Source organism: Hermetia illucens, chromosome 4 (genome assembly GCF_905115235.1).
Source record: "Hermetia illucens chromosome 4, iHerIll2.2.curated.20191125, whole genome shotgun sequence".
NCBI classification, from domain to species: domain Eukaryota; kingdom Metazoa; phylum Arthropoda; class Insecta; order Diptera; family Stratiomyidae; genus Hermetia; species Hermetia illucens.
Window position 1 is genome coordinate 167,384,500 of NC_051852.1, and position 22,494 is coordinate 167,406,993.

Genomic DNA, 22,494 nt, shown 5'->3' on the forward strand with positions numbered 1-22,494 from the left:
TTGGACTCTTCGAGTTCACCCGGATGACTTTCGGATTGTGGAATGCGGCGCAAACCTTTCAAAGGTTCATTCACTCGGTCCGGCAAAACCTCAATTTCTGTTTCGTGTACTTGCATGATGTTTTGGTCGCTTCTTCCACCGAGTCTGAGCACTTAGCCCATTTCGAGTGCATTTTTCAACGTCTTCTTGAGGCCGGGTTAGTTCTAAACTTTGAGAAATGTAAATTCCTTCAAAAACAAGTGAGATTCCTCGGCCACTACATTTCCCCAGAAGGAATATAGCCCGACCTAGACAAGGTGCAAGCAATTACAAGCTTCCCGCATCCGAAGACAGTGAAGAAGTTGAGGAGGTTCTCGTGCATGCTAAACTTCTATCGTCGTTTCCTGCCCAAGGCCGCCCAACACCAGTCCGTTTTGAACGCGTACTTGTCTGGCCCCAAAACAAAGGACACACGAGAGATTTTGTGGTCTGAAGAGGCTATTCGTGCGTTTGACAAATTCTGTCAACGCTACACTCTTGGCATTTCCTCTGCAAGATGCCCCCCTAGCCGTTTTTGTTGATGCCTCTGACATCGCAGTAGGTGGGGCTCTTCACCAAAAGGTGAATCAGGTCTGGCAGCCGTTGAGTTTCTTGTCTAAGCAGTTGAACCCCGCTCAACGGAACTATCATACAATACCTACGATCGAGAACTGCTCGCCGCGAAATTTATTTCGAATGTTGTTAATGCGAGCGGATGGATGACGCCACCGGCGCTCGCCGCGACTTTTTAGAACTTGTCACAGGAGTGGAGATGGTTCCAAAGAACCTTTCTGAGGAGCAAAAGCAGCATCGAATGACCATCGCGGAAGACTGTTTAGAACAAGTGGGAAACGATCCCACGCTGCTTGATCGATATGATATGTCACCCTCTGACTTTTTTTTGTTCCCTAGAATAAAATCGGTTGTCAAAGGAATCCATTTTGAGTCAAATACGGACATCGCAGCAGCCGTGACGAGGGTACTTGCGGAAATTCAAGTCGAATCGTTCTAGAAATGTTACGAAGAGTGGAAAACGCGCTGGAATCCATGTAAAGCTGTCCAAGGGGACTACTTTGAAGGAGATGACAGAGTTGTAGAATAAGTTTTTATGGAATGAGCTTCATTACTTAATTGTCTAACCTCGTATCTAAATTTTTTTCTTTGTTTTCGATTTCTATTGGAATTCTAATATAAAAACAAAAATAATATTATAAATAACAGTTTGTATCTGATAAGCTTTGTTTTATATGCAAAGTAATTTGACCCAAGCTCAGTCTTTCTATGAGTTAAAGTGAAAAAGTTGAGGATTGATATGGCTGTGATTCGATGGTGTGGATAATTTTGGAGCGGCCCCAAGATGTGTGATACAAGGCAATGAGTTTTGAAATTACGTATGAGTGCCGACATTAAGCCAGCACTGAAACTATGAAAAGGATTGCTTCATATTAATCGGAAAGACGTTTGTAAATGGATAGAAACTGGGAGTAACAGGAAACGTATCTGCTTCTTTGGCGAATTTATACTGGTGGGAATTGTATCTTTTCAAGTGATGAATTATATGTATCGGCTCTCAGTGAATAGGATTCTACATTCGGTCAGGGGCCGGTTTTGTAACTTATTTTTACAGTTAAATAGGAGCAAAAATGTATGATTAATTTTTATAAGAGCATGCACACTTTGGGCTAAATCAGGCTTCGAATGTGAAAATTCTACGATATAAATAAATATCTAATTTACATGAATTCACTTAAAATATCTATCTTGTCAACGCTAGCTTGAATAGGTGTAATTCGCTCGCGCTCGTCCTGGCGTAACTAGTTCGACTTTAATATTCGCCGTTGCTGTGACCTTTGTGGTATTCGCGTCCGTGCCCACTTGATGGGTTTCCACTGTGACCTCAGGTTGTACCACGATACTTTGCAGCTCAACTCCTCCCCCTCCTCCACCATTACTGCTGTTCGACGATGACGGTTGATAATGATGGTGATTTTGGTGATGATGATTCTGTGGTTTATCGAAATTCGAGGTAATCGATGAGGACGATGACTTCCATGATTGTGGTTCTTCGGTGATTGTCGTTAGTGATGGCTCGTTGTTAACATTGACATTCTTACTATGACTATGTGAAGATTTGCCACAACGTGAACTCCTTCCATTGACGATGATTGTTTTATTGGCACGTCGATTGCGATGTGGAATCGGTGATGGGGTTGAAATGCGATTTTCATGTTCCAGTGGTATCAGTTCTGCTTCTGGGCCAACTAAGCTCAGAATAATAGGAAACAGAACTAGACCATTTAGTGCTCCAATTCCTAACACAGCTAGCAGTAGGTGGAAGAAATGGCGAACTATGAATTCGAATGGTGAGGTAGATAAAATTAATACTGCAAGAGTCAATGTAAGCAGTCCATGAACGAGCGGTCCCATTGATATTTGAAGCGCCAATGCTACTCGCCTCTCCCTGCTTCCAAGTGACGTCATAAAACCCTGCAAATATGAATATGTAAATTAGTTTTCAAATGAAGAAACGTTAATGATATTAGAAAAATAAAGCATCAGGTATTCTAGCCCTGCTCAGCTACAGGCCCATGCGACTTCCGTAGTATTTAATATATTCATGTTGAGTACCATTGGATTGCATACTAATTGATACTAATAGAGTTGGATTTGTTTATCTATTTTTCGTGTAATTAAATCTGGGTTTGATTGTTTTGTTTACGTGAGAAGACCTCCTACGTCGTAGGGATTATATGCACATATGTATTTTTGAAAAGTCCAATACTGTAATGTGGGTGGTCAAAGGGTAGTATAGGTCCCATGGCGAAACGTGGATTGGTACCCACGATGGAGCATAAAACCTGAACCAACACCAACAGCTCTACTACCAAACCCTATCTCCACCTCCACGTGGTGACCGCTGGGAGCTCTTCCATGACGAAAAGCTGCAGACGGAGAAGGATGAAGGCGAGTCTCCCGCGCCTAAAAACGGGACAAATTGTACCAACTGGTCCTCCAGGTTGGGGGTTGGGTAGGGCTGACAACCCTACACGGAAAACAACCTGTTACGAAGCCACAACAGGAGCCTCGGATAGGACGGATTTTAAAACGACGGACCCGGCAACGACAAAGGAACAACGATTTGCGCATTTTCTCATGGAACGTGCGCTCCCTGTACAGAGATGAAGCTGATAAGCAGTTAGCCGATACCCTGTCCCAATATAGGGCTGATGTAACAGCGTTGCAAGAGATGCGATGGACAGGGACCGGTTTGCTGGAGAAGAGCCACTACACCATATATTATAGCGGCCATCCAGTAAACCATGTGCTCGGAGTAGGTTTCTTAGTCAGCCAAAAAATGAAACCTGCTGTTATCGGCTTTGAAAGTATAAGCGAACGGCTATGCACTCTGCGCTTGCGAGGCAAGTTTAGAAATATAAGCCTCATAAACGTTCACGCCCCTACAGAGGAGACTGCAGAGTTGGAGAAGGATACCTTCTACGAGGCAGTAGAACGAACCCTCGAAGTCTGTCCCGGATATCATATTCAAATCATACTTGGGGATTTTAACAGCCAAGTAGGGAAGGAGCCCGTATTCAGGCGATACGTTGGCTCCCATAGCTTACACGAAAAAACAAATGATAACGGACTGCGGATTATTCAATTAGCAGCGTCATACGAGATGGTTGTTGGAAGTACCTGGTTTGCGCGGAAAGCGGTCCACAAACATACGTGGGCCTCTCCAGACGGGACCACTTTCAGCCAAATTGATCACGTGTTGATCGAACGCCGCCACCTCTCAGCCTTGATGAATGTCAGAACATATAGGGGGGGCCAATATAGACTCGGATCACTATCTCGTTGGCATGGTGTTCTGAGCTCGAATAACAACACCACCCAGAATCCCCTCTGACAATCAGGTGAGAGTTAACACTGAAGCCATCCACAACACAACCCTCCGCGACACCTATAAGAGGGAAATGGATGCCGCAATAACTGCAGTCAACAGAGGACCTGGAGATGAAGCATCAACTAATGATCTTCACAACCACCTGAAGAACGTTATCATGGATACGGCCACAAACATACTTGGCCCCAGCCGCAAAAGGAGTCGGAACGGCTGGTTTGACGATGAATGTAAGCTAGCAACGGAACGGAAGAATGCCGTATACCGAGTAATGTTGCATTCTCAAAGAACGCGGGCACGCGCAGAGACTTATCACGAACTCCGTCGAGCGGAGAAGCGACTTCATGGACGGAAAAAGGAAGCCTGGGAGAACCAACAAGTTTGTGAACTAGAAAAGTACAGGGAGCAACCGCACCAGGCACAGTAGGCGGAAGTTTTACCAACAAGTCAGCAGAATGAAGCCTTATACACCTCGATGCTCATCCTGCCGAGAAAAAGAGGGAAATCTGATTTCCGACAGAATGGGCATATTGGATCGATGGGTTGAGTACTTTGATGAGCTACCGAACAACCAGAACATCGGCGAGTTGGAGGTCCCGCCAACTGAAGACGACGGACAAATACTGTCACCACCAAGTTTAGGAGAAACAGTCTGTGCAATTCATCGACTTAAAAATCATAAGTCGCCTGGGGCTGATGGACTTACAGCCGAATTGGTTAAATATGGAGACGACCAGTTACACCAAGTGGTTCATCAACTTGTGCTCAAGGTATGGGGCAGCGAATCAATGCCTGACGATTGGCAACGAGACATTATCTGTCTCATACATAAAAAGGGAGATATCACACAGTGCAGCAATTATAGAGGTATCACGTTGCTGAGTACCATCTATAAGATATTCTCCTCTATCTTGCTAGGCCGGATAGCTCCATACGCCCAGAACATCATTGGCCCATACCAAACAGGCTTCACTCCAGGCAAATCAGCAACAGATCAGATTTTCTCTCTGTGGCAAGCGATGGAAAAACTGTTGGAATATGGACAACAGTTGCACCATCTGTTCATCGACTTTAAAGCCGCCTATGCTATCATAGCCAGGGTAAAACTGTACACGGCCATGAGAGAATTCGGTATCCCGACGAAATTAATAAGACTGACTAGGCTGATCCTGACCAATGTGCGAGGCCAGATAAAAGCAGCAGGATCACCCTCAAGACCATTCGACATCAACAACGGTCTACGACAAGGGGATGCGCTATCATGCGTCCTCTTTAACCTGGCCCTCGAGAAAGTGATCCGTGATGCTGAGGTAAGTGCAAGAGGAACGATCCTCTTTTGAGTCCACCAAACGACTAGCCTCTGCTGACGATATCAACAATCTTCTGACCCTTGGGGAGGTGCGTACAAGGCGGTTATGTCGGCAGTAAAATGTCTCCTTCTATTATGTGCCCCAGATTGCTGCGGGAGATCGTTTCGACACTGTTTTCTCAACATTCGGAAACTATATTTCCTGCGATCTCACTGAGTACGGAAGATATCCCTCCAGTAACCGCAGACGAAGTTCTGAACGCAGTAAAACGAGAGAAACTGGCAATGAGAATGGCACCAAGAATTTTCGTACAAATGTCCACAGACTGTCTAAAAGAAGGATCTTTCACCGCGGAGTGGAAATTACAAAAACTTGTAAGGCTCGGTCTGTGGTTGATGCCGCTAAAGTGGTTTTTGAACTGACCAGGAAAACCTTTGACGAAGGAAAATACTGCGCATGGGTGACACTCGTTATCGAAAACGCATTCCATTCTGCCAGATGGGGTCGTATAATCGAAGCGATCATCCGACAGCGAAAATTACTTTGCGTTTCGAATGAAGGGTTCCACAGGGGTCTGTTCTGAGCCCTCTGCTATGGAAGACAATGTATGATGGCGCTCTACGGCTCCCAATACCTAAGCAGGCTGTTGCTGGGTGGTTCCCAGATGACGTTGGGCTGGCCACAACGTCTAATTACGCTGACGAAGTAGAAATTTATGCGAGTGAGGCGCGATCAAGTTTTGGCTTGAAGGCTTCGGGCTGAAGTTTGCCGAACAGAAAACGGAGCTGGCAATTTGTACGAAGCGACGTATTCGAAAAAACCTCACATACCATTCGCGCCCAGCCATCGCTAAACGCGAGACGAGTTACGAATTGACTCAATTCTTAAGTGGACATTGTAGGTATAGAAAGTACCTCTAAAGGTTAAGTTTGGGTGAATCGCCAGATTGTCCTACATGTGAAGGTGCAGCAGAAGATGCAGAGCATGTTTTCTTTGTCTGCCCGAGATTCGAATCCCCAAGGAGAAAGTTAGAGAATGCGCTGAGGTCTCCGTTAATGGTGGAAAATCTCGTTAGCTATATGGTGAAGTCGGATACCGCGTGGAATGCAGCAGTGGAAGTGGTGAAACGGATGCACCAACGGTGAAAAGAAGCAGAAGCTGACGGAGGCATAGAAGCCAAGCTATCAAACTAAGCTGTATGCTTTTGGGGTAGACACCTTGGTAGCATGTCACAAACCCCAAAAGGCAGGAAATGCTTATCCATATGATATTTAATTTATTTATTTAATTTAATTTACGGACAACAAACAGAGAAAATTCCAGTTAATTATTGTCCTCAGGAGGAGGAGAAAGCAAAAAACTTATCCTACGTTCAAAACTACTTAAAGTAGGGAAGTTAAAAGGACCAAGCTGCTTCGCATTATAATTTCGGCAAAGCCTGGGAATCAGGGAATGAAAGTAGACTTCGAGCTCTGCGAAGGGCACGTTGAAAATGTCTGCGCTACGTGTGTCATAAGACGCAGGATGGCAGGTGGTCTCGTCAGCGGCGGAGCAGTCCATCAGACCCGAGGAAAGTTTAAAGAATATGCATAGATCCAGATAGGATTTACGCTGTTGTAGGAAGGGAAGGTTCAGAAAGCGGAGGCGGGAGGGGTAATCCACACGAGGGAAGCTTTTCTTAAAGAAGAGGGAACGGGTAAATTTACGTTGCACATTTTCAAGGGCAAGACAATCACAGTGACCAGATCACGGAGCAGTACTCGAGGGTATTCCTCACCAGGGAATTGAAGAGAGCTAAGGAGGGATGGATGAAGTCAAAATCAGAGGAGGGGCGAAGTATAAAGCCTGACAATTTTGCTGCTCGATTGATGACATCGAAGCAATGGGTGTCAAAGCGGAACTTATTGTCGAAAGTGACTCCGAGCTCTTGAGTGGAATTTAAGCAGGATAAGTAATGCCCGTTAAGAGAGTAGGAGAAAGAAGTGGGTGAGGTTTTAGGGAGTAGCACATAGAGTGACACTTTCTGACGTTTAGCGCTAAACCATTAGTCGAGCACCAACGAACCAGACTGTCCAGGTTAGACTGAAGGGAAACACAGTCGATAGCGGAAAACAGCTTAAGGTCGTCTGCATAGAGCAAACAGGGACAAGTAAGGAGGGGAGGAAGATCGTTAATAAAAAATTAAAATAGCAAAGGACCCAGAATAACCCCTGTGGGACGCCAGAAGAAGGGGAGAAGGAGCGGGAAGTACAGCCGTCAAAAGAGACGCGGCAGGATCGGTTGGAAAGGTAAGAGGCAAGCCATAAAATAAGTGGTATGGCAACGTTTAGGGACGAGAGTTTGGATAGAAGTATCTTGTGATTTACAGTGTCGAAGGCTTTCGCGAAGTCAGTGTCAATGGTATGCACTTTTTGCCGTGAATTTAGACATTTGGCGACAAACTTGGTAAAGTCAAGCAGGTTGGAGGCAGTGGACCTACGTTTAACGAAGACATGTTGCTCTTTCACTATGTGTTGGCCAAAGTGGGCGGACAACCAGTCGCTGACATAACTTTCCAGGATTTTGGAACAGTAGGAGAAGAGGGAAATGGGACGGTGATTCTCGGCAAGCGAACGATCGCCACTTTTGTGAATGGGGATAATGAGAGTCTCTTTCCACAAACTGGGAAAATGATTTTCTTCGAGGCTTTTGTTGAAAATAAGAGATATGGGAAGGGAGATGGACTTACCAGTTTTGAGTAAAAAGAGGTTTAGAAGACCATCGTAGCCAGGTCCGACATTGGCATCAAGTTTGCCAATGAGGTATTCGACAAGGATAGGGGTAAGAAGGGGAATGGTAGGCGATGCGAGGCAGACTACATCCATTATCGGGAGGGATTCGGAGGAAGGAGGGGCAACATAGACTGACGAAAAGTAGCGGCAGAGTAAATCACAAGATAGTTGGGGGGGGGGGGTTAGCTGAGAAGTCGGAGAATTTAATGGACGGAGGGGATAACTGGGCAGGGCAGCGGGAGTTGCGAATGTGGGACCAGAAAGGTTTCAGGTTTCCACGCCTTAAATGAGTCTTTCACGCTGGACAAATATTCGTTTCTGGATTTACGTATTAAGGATTTGATCGAGGAACGAAGGAATTTGAAAAAAAAAAACTAAGTCGGGAACTTCTTTCTTGCAGTCTGTTTTTGACGTAGTTTTTTGTGAATTTCAGTGGTGGACCACACGGGGTAAGAGCGTAAGCATTTAGGAGAGGAGGGAACGTAACAAGGAAGAAGATCAGATAAAATGGTATAGAAAGTGTTGAGTACTTGGTCACACGTAAATGGAGAGAAGAGGGGGATCCAGTTGAGTTCAGACCTTCGAAGTTCGCCTTACGAAAGTTGAACTTGGTAATCTTGCGAGCGACAGGAGGTTTTTTTTTTTTTTTGGGTAGGGTAGGTGAATGCATTTACGCACACAGTGTTGGACTCCCGATTCGGTACGTCATCGGACTACCAACTAAACACCTCCCCATCGTCAGAGAGCTAGCCTGGAACCGTTTGTCACATTACTTCGGGCCAGCCCCCGAACTCTCCCGCTTTGCGGAGCCTTCAAATCAGGGAATTCCTTTCACCAACGGGAGGGGAGAGGAGGAAGGGAACTGTCAGTTCAAGGAACCCCCTGCCATCCGGCTCCTCCACCGGTCGAGTTCTATCTTCTTAGCAACGAGAAGGGCCCGAACGTAATGGGTAACACGGTTCCAGCTATCAGCAGTCCTCAGCATCTCTTCCACAATGTTGTCTGGAGAGAGATCCCCTGTGTTTAAATAGAGCTGCTGACGAACCCCATCCCACCTTCCACAAGAAAAAAAAGTGTGGTGGGCATCGTCCACAACTCCATTGCAAAAGACACAATCCGGAGAAGGCGCCTTTTCAATCTTGTGCAGGTAAGACTGAAAATTTCCATGCCCACTTAAAAATTGGGTAAGGAAATAGTCAGTCTCACCATGCTTCCGATTCAGCCACGCACCTAAGTTGCCGATGAGCTGCGCAGTCCATCTGCATCTAGTTTCATTTTGCCAAGAGAGCTGCCACTCGTCTAGAGTGTGTTGCCGTTCTTCGCGAGCAACCACCTCCCTTGCGCATGTATATGGCCTGACGCTCCCTAGCAAGAAGGGCAACGGGGATATCTCCCGCGATCACCATCACGGCCGGTTCAGAGACTGTGCGGTACGCAGACGCCACCCGTAAAGCTCCCCGTCTCTGTACTTGCGCGAGGCGTCTACGATATACCTCTTTGTTAAGAGCGCCAGCCCATACCTCTGCGCCGTAGAGCAGGGCAGACTGCGTTGAGCTCATCAGGAGACGTCGCCTACTAGACGTAGGACCCCCAATGTTTGCCATCAGCCTACTTAACGCCGAAACTCCAGCTGCAGCCTTGTTCGCTGCTGCTTGGATTTGCTCAGAAAAACTCATCTTTGAGTCAAGAGTCAACCCGAGGTACTTTACCGCCGATTTTGACTCGATTATCGACTCGTCGAACGATATGGGACGCAGGGTCGGAATTCTCTTCTTAGTCAGGGTGACTACTTCGGTTTTTTCCAGTGCAAGGTTAAAACCATGAGTAGTCATCCATCCGCTTACCCGTCGCATCAATATGCCGAGTCTGCTTTGCGCCGGTTCGACAGTGCGTCCAGCAACAAGCGCTGCGACATCATCTGCGTAGCCGACCAGGCGCGACTCTTCTGGCATGTCGAGTTTAAGCAGACTGTCATAGGTAGCGTTCCAGAGGTCCGGCCCTAGGATGGATCCCTGTGCTACCCCCGATGTGACCTCCATCCACCTTTGACCCTCTAATGTTTCATAGAGCAGGAAGCGGTTCCTCAGATAGTCCCTCAAAATCCGTAAGAGATAGTTCGGCACGTTGAAGGTATTCTCTAGTGTGCCTAGAATGTCTTTCCATCTTACGGAATTGAAGGCGTTTCTGACGTCAAGCGTTACGAGGAGCACCACCTGTCGAGTTCGGCGGCTATGTGCCTCTGCTCGTCGAACGGCGTCCACGACCTGCATGACAGCATCAATTGTCGACCTCCCTGCCCTAAAACCAAACTGCCGGGGAGATAAATCTCCGGCAGCGCGTATCGCTTCAGCGAGTCTACTTCTGATGAGCTTTTCGAGCACTTTCCCAGCAGTATCAAGCATACATAGTGGGCGATATGAAGACGGCAGTTCGGGATCGCCTTTCCCTTTAGGGATCAGCGCAAGCCTCGCAACTTTCCAACGAGCAGGGAAAATGCCCTCTTTCTGACAAGCGTTGAATGCGCCGAGCAGTAGGTCTGGCCGGTGTTGGAATACCAGTTTGTACACCTCTGCTGGAATACCATCGGGTCCTGGCGCCTTCTTGTTTTTCATAGAGAGGACTGCCTGTTCCAACTCTTTTACAGAGAAAAGTGGACAGTCCTCTGCGCTCTCCGCGCCGACGTCACCATCCCATACGGGGTGTGCAGGGAAGAGTGCCCTCACAATGCGGTCCATCTGCTCCGCCTTAAGTGAACAGGGTTTCCCCAGAGCCCCGATTTTTCGGGTTACAAGTTTGTAACCGAGTCCCCACGGATCCCCATTCACCTCGTCGATCAGGTCTTGCCAGCAGCGAGCTTTGCTCTTGTTTATTGCGCTGCGGAGTCTCCTTTTGGCTGATTTGTACTCCATCATTGTGGTACATGCCTCCTCCCGGTCGCCTAGATGTTGTGTTAAGCGGCGGAGCCTGTGACATTCCTTCCGGAGCTCTGCGATTTCCACTGTCCACCAATACATGGAAGGTTTGCCGCGCCTCGATGTCTTCCTGGGCATGGAGGCTCGCAGACCGTCGTTATCAGACTCATAACTGAATTTACGACAGTGTCAGCAGCGCGCCACCTCCCCCAGGAGTACTCTTCAGCGTGGCCCCACCTGTTCCCAGAGTTTCGACAAACTTCCCGGTGTTCACTTTCGCGACGTTCCATACACAGAAAGATCGCTGGGGTGGCGCACACCGAGAGTTTGTGTCCACCACTTCGAAAGCAATGTATTGGTGGTCACTTGCCGAAAAGTCTTCCAGAACTCGACAGGAGAGTGGAGTCGGGATATCTGAACATCGAACTCGAGAGCAGGATAATGGGCGTCAGGGGCAACGTATGAAGAGATTGGGAAAGATAACGTACAGGAAGGTTAGAGAGGACACGGTCAAGAGTGCGATCTAAGTGGTTTTTAGAAAGGTTAAACTGGAGGGCGCCACAGGTGTACATGAAAGTGGATAGAGGAAGAGAAGAGTGGGTCGAGTTATTAGGGAGGGAGGGAAGGCCAGGAGTAATGGGCCAGGACAGCATAGGAAGATTAAAGTCGCCACAGAGGATGAGAGGAAGTGAGGGAAACAAAACGATTAGGGCCTCTGGGATGGAAAATGGGACTCAGAGCTATCGTGTGAACCCGATGTAATATGCCAAACAATTTCAGGTTATTTTCCCAGAAGCAGCAGGAGGTGTTCGAGCTAATAGTCTCCCTCAGAACGGGAATGGTCTATTATGCAAACTCTAGTATTCTAAAAATATATGTAAGAAATGATAGTAAAATAGTATTACTCACCAATGCGATATTTACTGTGATGCAGACAAGCAATCCTACACTCAATATCAGTATAACGGCTGGAATTGCTGATAACTTCATGCCTAGTAAAGCCATTACCCCAAATATTTGTATTAACGACATTAACACGTTGAGGACAACCAAGATAGCTGCCCATAATGAAAGCAACAATATGAAAACTAGGACAAATGCTCCAAAGATGCAAGCGCTCAAAATTAACGCCAAGGATGATCGCAGCGTCATGTATTGTTCCCAGAATATAAAGGGTATTCCTAGTATTGAAAAGAAAGAGCGTTTTAAAAAGGGATTCGAATGTTTCAATGGGGTTGATTCCATACCTGAAGGATAATTCGGCAATCCTTTCATTTCAAACTTCATACTTAGATCCCGAATGTGTCCTATTAGGGATTTGATGCCTGTAGTGTCTGTTAGTCCGTGTAAATAGAAGGGTAGTTGGGTATATACGAGCGGTAGACTTTTTGGAATTTTCAAATCGTATTCTGCCGGTACATGGTACCATTGCCGTGGTTCCGGTCGTAGTTTGCCCTGTTGATAAAAGGATAGTTCTCTTTGTAGGAAATATGATGATCATTGGAGGATTTAACAAAATAGTTGGAATTTTACGAACCTGTGACGCTCCATAAGCAAAGACATCATTGGATGCCCACGCCGACAAATAATTATAGAATGCTTTCGGGTTTATGATGCCATCATCATTAACTAATCGATTATGCGTTATTAAACTTTTATCAACTGGATTATCTACGTAGCCAGTCTGCACTAAAAGTTTATAAGCTAAAATCGCGTCACTGCTCGCATTTTTGAACCATCCTTCCTGATTGAGTCGGTCATCTTTGTATTCTCGATCGAAAATTGTCTGTAAATTGATTAGCCAGTCTCGGAATAGGCTCAACCAAAACTCTGGTAATCCACCGTTGTCGTTCTTTATTACATGCGGTACTCGTACAAATGCTTCATGATATTCATAGATCAGTTTTTGGTTGTTTGGATACTCAAAATTTCCTTGCGTTACTGCAAACATGTTGTAGAATCCGAACATGGTGCTCTGAGCGTTCAAAAATTTGTATTCATTGGTATCCTTTGGAACTAAGTCTATTAGATCCAGGCCGTCCTGTAGCTGTGCCGATGTTAAAAAGCTGAAGATAATCGCACCTCCGAATATAATTATCGTGAAAAATTTAACCGTTCCATTCATTAGAAATTGAGCGTAGTATTTGAAGGTGAAACGAGATATCGAAACAGGACTTCGTTTTGATTCGTTGCCTGTCAGGAGATTCTCCTTTTGTCGTGTGTTGTTCACCGATTCTTTGGGAAGATTGTTGCCAACTCGATTGCATGGGATCGTGTTATTAAGGTTTGACTTCTCTTTGTAGATTGGAAAGCAACAGCACAGAATATCTGCACGTCCTGCAGACCTCCTTCTTAGATCCAAGGATATCATAGCCGGAAACACGAACAGAGTCGCTGCTAAATTGAAGCATACCACAACCGCCGCTTGGATGCAAAATACTTTCAAAGCAGGTACAGGAATGAATATTGCAGCAAAAAAGGAGCCTGCAGTAGTGGCAGCGCTGAACAGGATACTCGGCCCAACTTTCATCAAAATATTTCTGATTCTCTCCGAAGAGTCACTTTCTGCATAAGCCGCAGTTAACATGAAAATATGGTCAACACCCAACCCCATAGCTAGGAATGGGACCACTTGAGTGGAGGCGGCATTGAAAACAATTCCAAGCAATGCACAAAGTCCTAGACCGGCTGCAGTTGACATGCCTATTAGTAGTACCCCTGCTATTCCCACGCTGCTCTGTCCCTTGATTGGATCTCCCCAGCGAAGGAGCGTTATATACGTGTAAATGGCAGTTACACCGATTCCGATAATTATGCTCTTTGGACTTGGGTTCGAAAATTTCTCTAGAATATCATCCAAAGACGCTGAAGAGAATATGAAAATGTCATATGCGTTGTATTCCGATGAGCTTAGTAAAGATTTCACTTTATTCGAGAATGCTTTCTGCCACTCATTCAAAATCTCAGCAGCCTTCTCTTGGGTCCAACTGATGTGATGCACTTTGTACTGATCGGACCAGGAGTCGAAGAGCTCCTTTTCAGTCATCAGTTGAACAACAGTTTGTAGACCCTTGGCTTTTTTCAGGTGGCCCGTTCGATTTCTTACAACACCTCCCACTATCAGCTCCTCAGGCCAGTGCATGTATTTCGCTGCGTATCCATAGCAGCCACCTGTTAGTATGGCACCAACATCTGGAGGTTGGGTACTGTTCTTGTTTGGCGCAGTATCTGGACATAAAGGATCAGATGTATTGAGACAAGGCTTTTCAGTGTAGCCTGTTGTTATGGCGGCACGTTTCATGTATTGTTCCACTATGTCAAATGGAAACTGATCTTTGAATTTTTCTTTCATAAGTTGTACGATGCGAACTGGGTTTAAGGAAGTCCATTTCACTCTTTCGTTTAGGCCACTGTAAGGATAAATGATGTTTTTGTTAGTATACCAAAGTGTAAGCCGACTATAGTCAAATTACTGTAACACATCGTTCAATAAGTCCCGGGACTAGCGTAGAAAAGGCGCTAATAATGCCATTTATATGCCAAGGTTCAGAAGTACCAACCTTCAGATAAGATGTGTCAAAATTTGATGTAATTCGAAACATAACCAAGAAAGCTATAGTGGTTAAACTGACGCTACCTTTGCAATCGTGAAAAAATGGACCAAAATGAGTTTCGTGTGTTGATAAAACATTGTTTTCTAATGGGGAAAAAACACTGGTCAAGCTCAGCAATGGCTTGAAAAACGTTATCCGGACTCTACTCCGTCGAAAACAACCATTTGTCGGTGGTTTTCGACGTGAAACACGGTCGTGCTGATACAAATGATGCGGAATGTTTGGGTCGGCCAAATGAGGGAGTAACTCCCGAAAACACCAAGCAAGTATTGAAAATCGTGATGGGTGACCGCAAAATGAAAGTGCGCGAGATAGCTAAGATGGTGAACATATCAACTGGTAGTGCATTTACTATTTTGCACCAAAAATTGGCTATGAAAAAGGTTTTTTTCCAAATGGGTGCCGCGTTTGCTCACAATGGAACAAAATCAACAACGTATCAATGATTCGGAGAGCTGTTAGGCACTGTTTACTCGCAATAAACAGGATTTTTTGCTTCGATATGTGACAGTGGTCGAAACATGGATTCACCATTTCACTCCGGAGTCAAGTCGGCAGTCAGCTGAATGGCGTACGACCGGTAAAAGCCGCTCGAAGCGTCGAAAAACACAACAGTCGGCCGGCAAAGTGATGGCGTCCGTATTCTGGGATGTGAATGGTATAATTTTCATTGACTACCTCGAAAAAGGAAAAACCATCAATAGCGACTACTACATGGTGTTATTGGATCGTTTGAAGGCCGAAATAGCGAAAAAACGCCCACACATGAAGAAGAAGAAAGTCATCTTTCATCAAGATAACGCACCGTGCCACAAGTCAATCAAAACGATGACCAAATTCAACGAATTAGGCTTCCAACTGCTTCCTCATCCTCCGTACTCGCCGGATCTGGCCCCCAGCGACTACTGGCTCTTTGCGGATCTCAAAAAGATGCTCCAGGGAAAAAGATTTGGCTCAAATGAGGAGGTGATCGCTGTTACTGAGGCTCATTTTGAGTCAAAAGACAAATCGTTCTACAACATGGCATTGAAAAGCTAGAGAAGCGTTGGAATGATTGTATAACCCTTGAAGGAGATTATGTTGATGAATAATAAAGAATTTAGCCGATAAAATGTTGTTTTCATAGTTAGTCCCGGGACTTATTGAACGATGTGTTATACAGAGTATAGCCATAAGTTCTGTCAGTCGATGCATATAGGGAGAAATTTTAGGCCGCCGAAACTGGTAACACTGTACACGGAGAGAACCTCACCATACCCCACTTCCGTCAGATTTACAGGTTCCGAAAGTCAGTAGCGCGTGAACGACAACACGATGAAGTTCGGTAACTACGAAAAAACAATCGCGATTATTGCGTTGCACCAATGTGGGAATACACCGAAAATGATTTATAGTTTGTTAAAAAGGCTGCCGGTAAACGAAAGATTCATTTTTAGAACATTAGCTCGCGCGCGAAACAGCTGATTTGGTTGACAGGCCGCGCTAGGGGCGCCCGCGTTCCGTACTTCGCCCGAATGTCGTGCATGCTGTGCCTCAGCATGTCCGTCGCAAGCCTCTCCGTAAGCAGAAACGAATATCGGCGGAAATGCGCGTTCCAACTTGAAGTATGAATCGTATTTTACGAGGAAAATCTTGGTCTTGGTGCGTACCGGCGGTGCGTTAGCCATATGTTAGCGCCAAAACTGAAGGAAATAAGACGAACTCGGTATGCTGCTCTTCTGCAACGATTTCCCGGTAAAAAATATCGCAAAATTCTATTTTCTGATGAAAAAATGTTTACCATCGAGGAAAAATTCAACCGACAAAATGATCGAGTATATGCTCACAACTGCTATGAAGCCAAAGAAAATGCTCCGCGAGTCCAACGTCGTCACCATCCGAGTTCTGCCATGGTATGGTTGGGCGTCTCATATCACGGAGTAACTGATATTCATTTCTGCGAGGCCGGCGTCAAAACCAATGCGAGCGTGTACGAAAGCATGTTAGAGGATGCAGTCGAGCCATTGAGTGAATTTCTATTCGCTGGAAAGCCGTCGTCTTCCAGTAGGACTCGGCCCCCGCTTACAAAGCCAAGATAATTCAGCAGTGGTTAGCGGCGCATGTTCCTGACTTCATAACCGCGGATGGATGGGCCTCATGCAGCCCAGATTTGAATCCTCCCGACTATAGCCTTTGGGCTAAGCTAGAGAAGACTGCCTTCGATCGAACTTATACCGATTTGGAGAGTTTGAAGGCCAGCATCGTGCGTCCAGCTCAAGAAATGGCGCTTCATACTGTGCGTGAAGCGAACGATGCATGGCCTATCAGACTTCCGGCCTGTATAGCTCCTACCAGCGGACATTTTGAATAAATTTTTTTTTTCGTATGGAAGCTCTAAGTTTCCCTTTTCTAATGGTGTATTTTCGATTGATTTGGTTTATTACTTCGTGAGAAATACAGATTTGTTTGACTGACAGAACCTATGGCAAGGACAATCTGAAAATAACTAGAAGCAATTTCAACACTTACGGTATGTGTGCCGGCGAGTCTTCCTCAAAAAGTTTGCTGCCTTCCCAAAAGCAATCGAGTGGTGTCATGATTGAACACGGAATAATATGATCAAAAATTTGTTCGATAAAATGCTCTTCGAAACTAGGAATAGTTGGAATATTACAAATATCCCGTAAACTCCACGTTGAATCATCTTTTTGTATCGTTACAGATATCGCTTGTTTCAGTACTTTTAGATGCGTCAGTAAAGCCTGCGGATGCAGAACTGATGCATTCGGATCATGAGATGTTTGTATGACTAATTGATGTGTCGATGATTCCACTTCACCGATTGATTTTTGTGTATAAATTAATTCTTTTTCTAATCGTCCACCCTCTGGAAAGGATAAAATAGTTTTATTGAGAGATGCGTTTAAAATTGGCTTGTTCAGGGAGGTTGGTCTTTTGGTGCAGTTAATAATTACCTTGTATCCATAGTTGATTGACTTTGGAGTGTATTTGAGCACTTTTAAGACCTACGCAAAATGTACTTAAAACCAAAACAGCTACAAATAATACTTTGCCGGCATGCTTTTGTACAGAACATCCTAATGATTGAAGATGTGATTGGAATATTGATCGTAGATAGATTGCCGTCCGATTTCCTTTCGCTTTACCCTGAAATTGAAAGTAATTTATTTATTTATTTAATTTATTTATTTAATTTAATTTATTTATTTTATTTAATTTAATTTATTTTAATTATTTTATTTATTTTAATTTATTTATTTTATTTATTTAATTTATTTATTTATTTTATTTATTTAATTTAATTTAATTTAATTTCTTTATTTAACTTAATTAATTTATTTATTTAATTTATTTTATTTATTTAATTTATTTATTTATTTATAACGGGCAATAAACAGAGTAAACCCCAATTACTTATTGCCTTTAGGAGGAGGAGAAAGCAATAACCTTATACTATGTTTAAAACTACTTAAAGAAGAGAAGTTAAAAGGACCAAACTGCTCTGCGTTGTAACTTTGCCAAATCCTAGGAGGTCGATTTCCAATTCTGCGAAGGGTATGTTGAAAATATCTGCGTCACGTGTATTTAAAGACTCAGGATGGCAGGTGATGTCATTGGAGGCGGAGCAGTCCATCAGACCTTAAGAAAGTATAAAAAAGGTCCATAAATCCAGATAGGATCTACGCTGTTGTAGGAAGGGTAGGTTCAGAAAACGGTGATGAGAGGAAGGATGGAGGGAAGTTTTTCTTAAAGAAAAGAGAACAGGTGAATTTACGTTGCACATTTTCAAGGGCAACACAATTACAGTTACGCCAAGATGACCAGATCAGGGAGCAGTACGCAAGGGTATTCCTCAAAGGAAATTCAAAAGAGCTAAGGAGGGTTGGACGGAGCTTTTTGGATAGGTTTTCCCCCAATTTCAAATAGAAAACCGTTTTTATTTTTTTCAACTTTATTTACTTTCAAACGTTACACTTCTTCATTTATCACGATGAACTCTAACCACGCCGAGAGTTTCTTGTCATCTTGACATTTCTCGTTCGTGCAATGCGGCAGGACAGGCGAATCTGCGGTGGCGTTCAGGTTCGCGGTTTCGAAGTGCCGCCACATCACTCCGTCCCTAGCCGAAACCACGCAGGTTCAGCGAAGCAAACCGACCGCGCGATCCCGCCAATGGGGGTCACCGAGCGATTCTGATGCTTCGCGGGCGGTTTTTCGAAGCAGCCACCAGCTCGTCGAAAACCTTCAGCCACGACAAGGACACTCACTTGGGCCTTCCTTGGACGTCGAGTCTGAACGTGTGTTTGCCTCGTCTCAGAACTCTAAAGGGGCAATCGTATCGTGATTGCGGCGGCCTCCGAGGAGGGTCCACCCGAATGGGGACCTGTGAACATGTTTCGAGGTCCCTGGAGGTGTTCACCTCCGTTGTCGTGTGTCGGGAAGGTGGAGTCGGTCGTAATTTCGAAAGCGCGTCACTGACCAGACGCAGCATTCCACAGTCGCCTAACCTTGCTCTGATGTCCAGCACAGGGTCGGCTGTACACCATCTCCGCGGGGCTGGAGATGAACTTCTCTCGTTGGGCTGTACGGACCCCGTCCATGATGGATCGTCGCGAGCCATTAAGACGTCCTTCAGCATCCGGTGCCAACGTTCCAGCATACCATTAGACTGTGGATGCTTCAGGCCACCTCGTAAACCTGTTGAAGTTTGTGAGGCAATACTCGAATCCGTGCGAGTCTCGCAGACGGCCGATAATGTCGAGATGGATGGTGTGGAAGCGCTTGGTTCACCGAGGGAACACACCTACTTCCTTTCGAACGTGCTTGTTGACCTTGCACTTCTGGCACGGGATGCACTGTCTAGCTCAAGAGTTTACGTCTTTGTTCATGGACGGCCAGAAGTATTTATCAGTGACTAACCGGTTCGTCGTGTATTGCTTTAAATACTTCCCTGCGAAAATCGGCTGGAATGAATTCTCTGGGTTCCTTATCTGAGGTCTCGCAGAGTAAATAGGAGTTTGAGGCGAAAATAGGAAACTCCTTAAATTTGTATATGGAGTTTACCTTCAGGTTTTGAAGCTCTGCGTCGTCTTTTTGTGCCTCGGCGATTGTCGTATAATCAACCGAGGCGGGGACTGTGGCCTCCGAGATTCGAGACAATTCGTCTGCAACAACATTGCCTTTTCCAGCCTCGTGTTGGATATCAGAAGTAAACTGGCTGATATAACTCAAGTGCCGAAGTTGGCGAGGGGGCGCTTTATCGGACTTTTGTCTAAGCGCGAAAGTAAGGGCGAACGGTCTGTTCTCAATGGAGAAACGGAAGTATTTTATGGCGACTTATGCGGCGAGTAGTTCACGATCATAGGTACTGTAGTTGCGTTGAGCTGGGTTGAACTGTTTTGAAAAGAAGCTCAACGGTTGCCAGATTTGGTTCACCTGTTGCTGAAAAGCGACAACTACCGCTGTGTCTGAGGCATTAACGAACGCAGCTAAGGTTGCATCTGGCTGAGGAAATGCCAGCAGTGTTGCATTAACAAGCTTTTGTTTGACCGACTCATACGCATGGACAGCCTGAGCAACCTCGCGGGAGTATTTAGTTTTGGGCCCAGACAAGTAGGCGTTCAGGACCGGTAATGAGCGGTCTTGGGCAAGAAACGACGATAGAAGTTCAACATGCCCAAGAACCTTTCCAGATCCTTTACCGTGATTGGTAGGGGAAAGCTCTTTATCGCCTCAACCTTGTCTGGGTCAGGTTGGATACCGTCAGGGGTTATCAAGTAGCCGAGAATGGGCAAGTCCGCCCTCAAGGAGACGATGAAAAATGCAATCGAGATGTTCTAAGTGTTCAGATTCTGAAGAGGAAGCGACCAAAAATATCATCTTTTTTCCCAGTGGACTGAAAGTGGACGCACTTTTGAGAAGATTGTAGAGCCGGTAATGTTGATGTGGTGCTGTATATCGTGCTTAACCGGCTGGGAAAATTACTTCCTGTAGTAATGTTGCGATACTTTCTGAGGAGTGCACGAAGCGCTGGTCGGCAACTCGGATAGGAAAAGAAAACGGCTTTTTTTTGTTGACTTTATTTACTTTTAAACGTACCACTTCTTCATTTCTCACGATGAACTCTCACCGCGTCGACGGTCTACCTTTTCATCTTGCGTCGGTTTCCTGTCAGGCCGTCAGCTGTTTCCACGGCCATTCAATGCGGCGACAGAGGCGAATTCGCGGTGGCGTTCAGATTTGCGTCTCCGATGTGCCGTCGCAGAGTCAAAATCAGAGAAGGTGCGCAATACAAAGCCTTACAATTTTGCTGGTCGATTAGTGACTTCGAGACAATGGGTGCCGAAGCGGAGCTTATTGTTGAAAGTGACTCCGAGTTATTGAGTGGAATTCAGCTATGATAAGATATGTCCGTTAAGGGAGTAGGAAAAGGAACTAGGTGAGGATTTAAGCGAGTAGCACATGGAGTGCTGACCTTTAGCGCTGAACGATTAGCAGAGCACCAACGAGCCACAGTTTCTAGGTTAGATTGAAGGGAGACACAGTCCTTAGGCGACAATATAGCGGAAAACAGTTTAAGGTCGTCGGTATAGAGCAAACAAGCACAAGTAAGGAGACGAAGGGAGGTCATTGATAAAAAATAAAAATAATAAAGGACCCAGAATAGATTCCTGCGGGACGCCAGAGGAAGATGAGGAAAAGCGGGATGTGCAGCCATCAAAAGAGAAGCGGCAGGATCGGTCGGAAAGGCAAGAGGCAAGCCATAAAACAAGTGGTATGGGAACGCTTAGAGACAAAAGTTTGGATAAAAGTATCTTGTGATTTACAGTGTTGAAAGCTTTAGCAAAGTTAGTGTAAATAGTATGCACTTCCTGACGTGACCTTTGGCGACAAAGTTGGTAAAGTCGGTAGTAGACCAATGCTTAACAAAAGTCATCTTACTCTTTTAATATATGGCGGCCAAACTGGGCGGAACCAGTCAAGGACATATTTTCCAAAATTTTGGAGCAGGTTCTCCACCCGGGGGGGGGGGGGGGAGGGGTAATTGGTCAGAAATTCTCGACAAGCATACGATCGCCACTTTTGGGAATGAGAGCCCCTTTCCACAAGCCGGGAAAATGATTCTTTTTGAGGCTTTTGTTGAAAATAAGGAATAGGGGAAGGGAGATGAATTGACCAGTTTCTAAATCCGTCCTCAGAATAGATTCGTCTTTCGTCCCGTGGTTTCAAAACCAGATGGTGTTCTAGGCTCCTTGAAAAGTTAAAAATAAGAGAAGGGATCACTTTGACCTCAATCAGATGTGTGGAGGCATTAGTAAAAAATAATGAAACTGAATACGTATGAAAAACACAATAGCTAAGTCTACACCAAATCTAGCAAAAAAAAACCCCATCAACTTGCTGTTCGTACTAAATCAAAATTTCATCATTTAAAACTAATTTATGTTCCTGATAATGTTCAAACATATGCTAATATTTTCATGAATTTTGGATATAAATAGCAGACCAAGTATGCAGAGTGTATGAAGGCAGGCATGCATTATGCTGGTAAATTTTCATAGCAAATAATATCGTATGATTTATTTGGCAGTTGGCCAGGGAATCGATCAATGGAGAAAACTTAGTTTAATCCATTCGAAGCCATATGGTTTACTTCCGTCATTTGGAAGTATATGACTTGTCTTAAATCAATTGAACCATATATTTCGATTGCTAAGGACAGGGTCGTAGGGAAGGAATACTGGGCGCAGGGTGAGAATAATGCGATCCCCACTGAAACTGAGTAAATGGTCCAGTTTTGTTAAAGTTCCTCTATTCTTGATCTCTTAAATAACTTTGGGCCCGTAGTGAATCCCATCTCTGCCCTTCCATATTCAGTTCGACGAGTCTGTTAAGGAAGTATGGAAAACACTTTTGAATCTCTTCGAAGAAATCCAGGCTGAAGCCACAGAGCGGGAAGAATGA

The 22,494-nt window shown here is 45.1% G+C and overlaps 1 protein-coding gene across 1 annotated transcript in view; it reads right to left on the reverse strand.

The window, feature by feature from the left end:
• Positions 1-686: 686 nt before the first annotated feature.
• Positions 687-22,494, reverse strand: part of LOC119655565 (protein patched) — an 87,626-nt gene continuing 65,818 nt past the window's right edge. Inside the window, exons 2-7 of the mRNA XM_038061497.1 lie at positions 17,484-17,676; positions 17,038-17,395; positions 12,453-14,325; positions 12,163-12,370; positions 11,825-12,096; positions 687-2,505 (exon numbers count right to left, since the gene is read on the reverse strand). Of these exons, the coding sequence (XP_037917425.1) occupies positions 1,789-2,505; positions 11,825-12,096; positions 12,163-12,370; positions 12,453-14,325; positions 17,038-17,395; positions 17,484-17,676 (3,621 nt within the window). The 3' untranslated portion in view covers positions 687-1,788. The remainder of the gene's footprint in view (positions 2,506-11,824; positions 12,097-12,162; positions 12,371-12,452; positions 14,326-17,037; positions 17,396-17,483; positions 17,677-22,494) is intronic.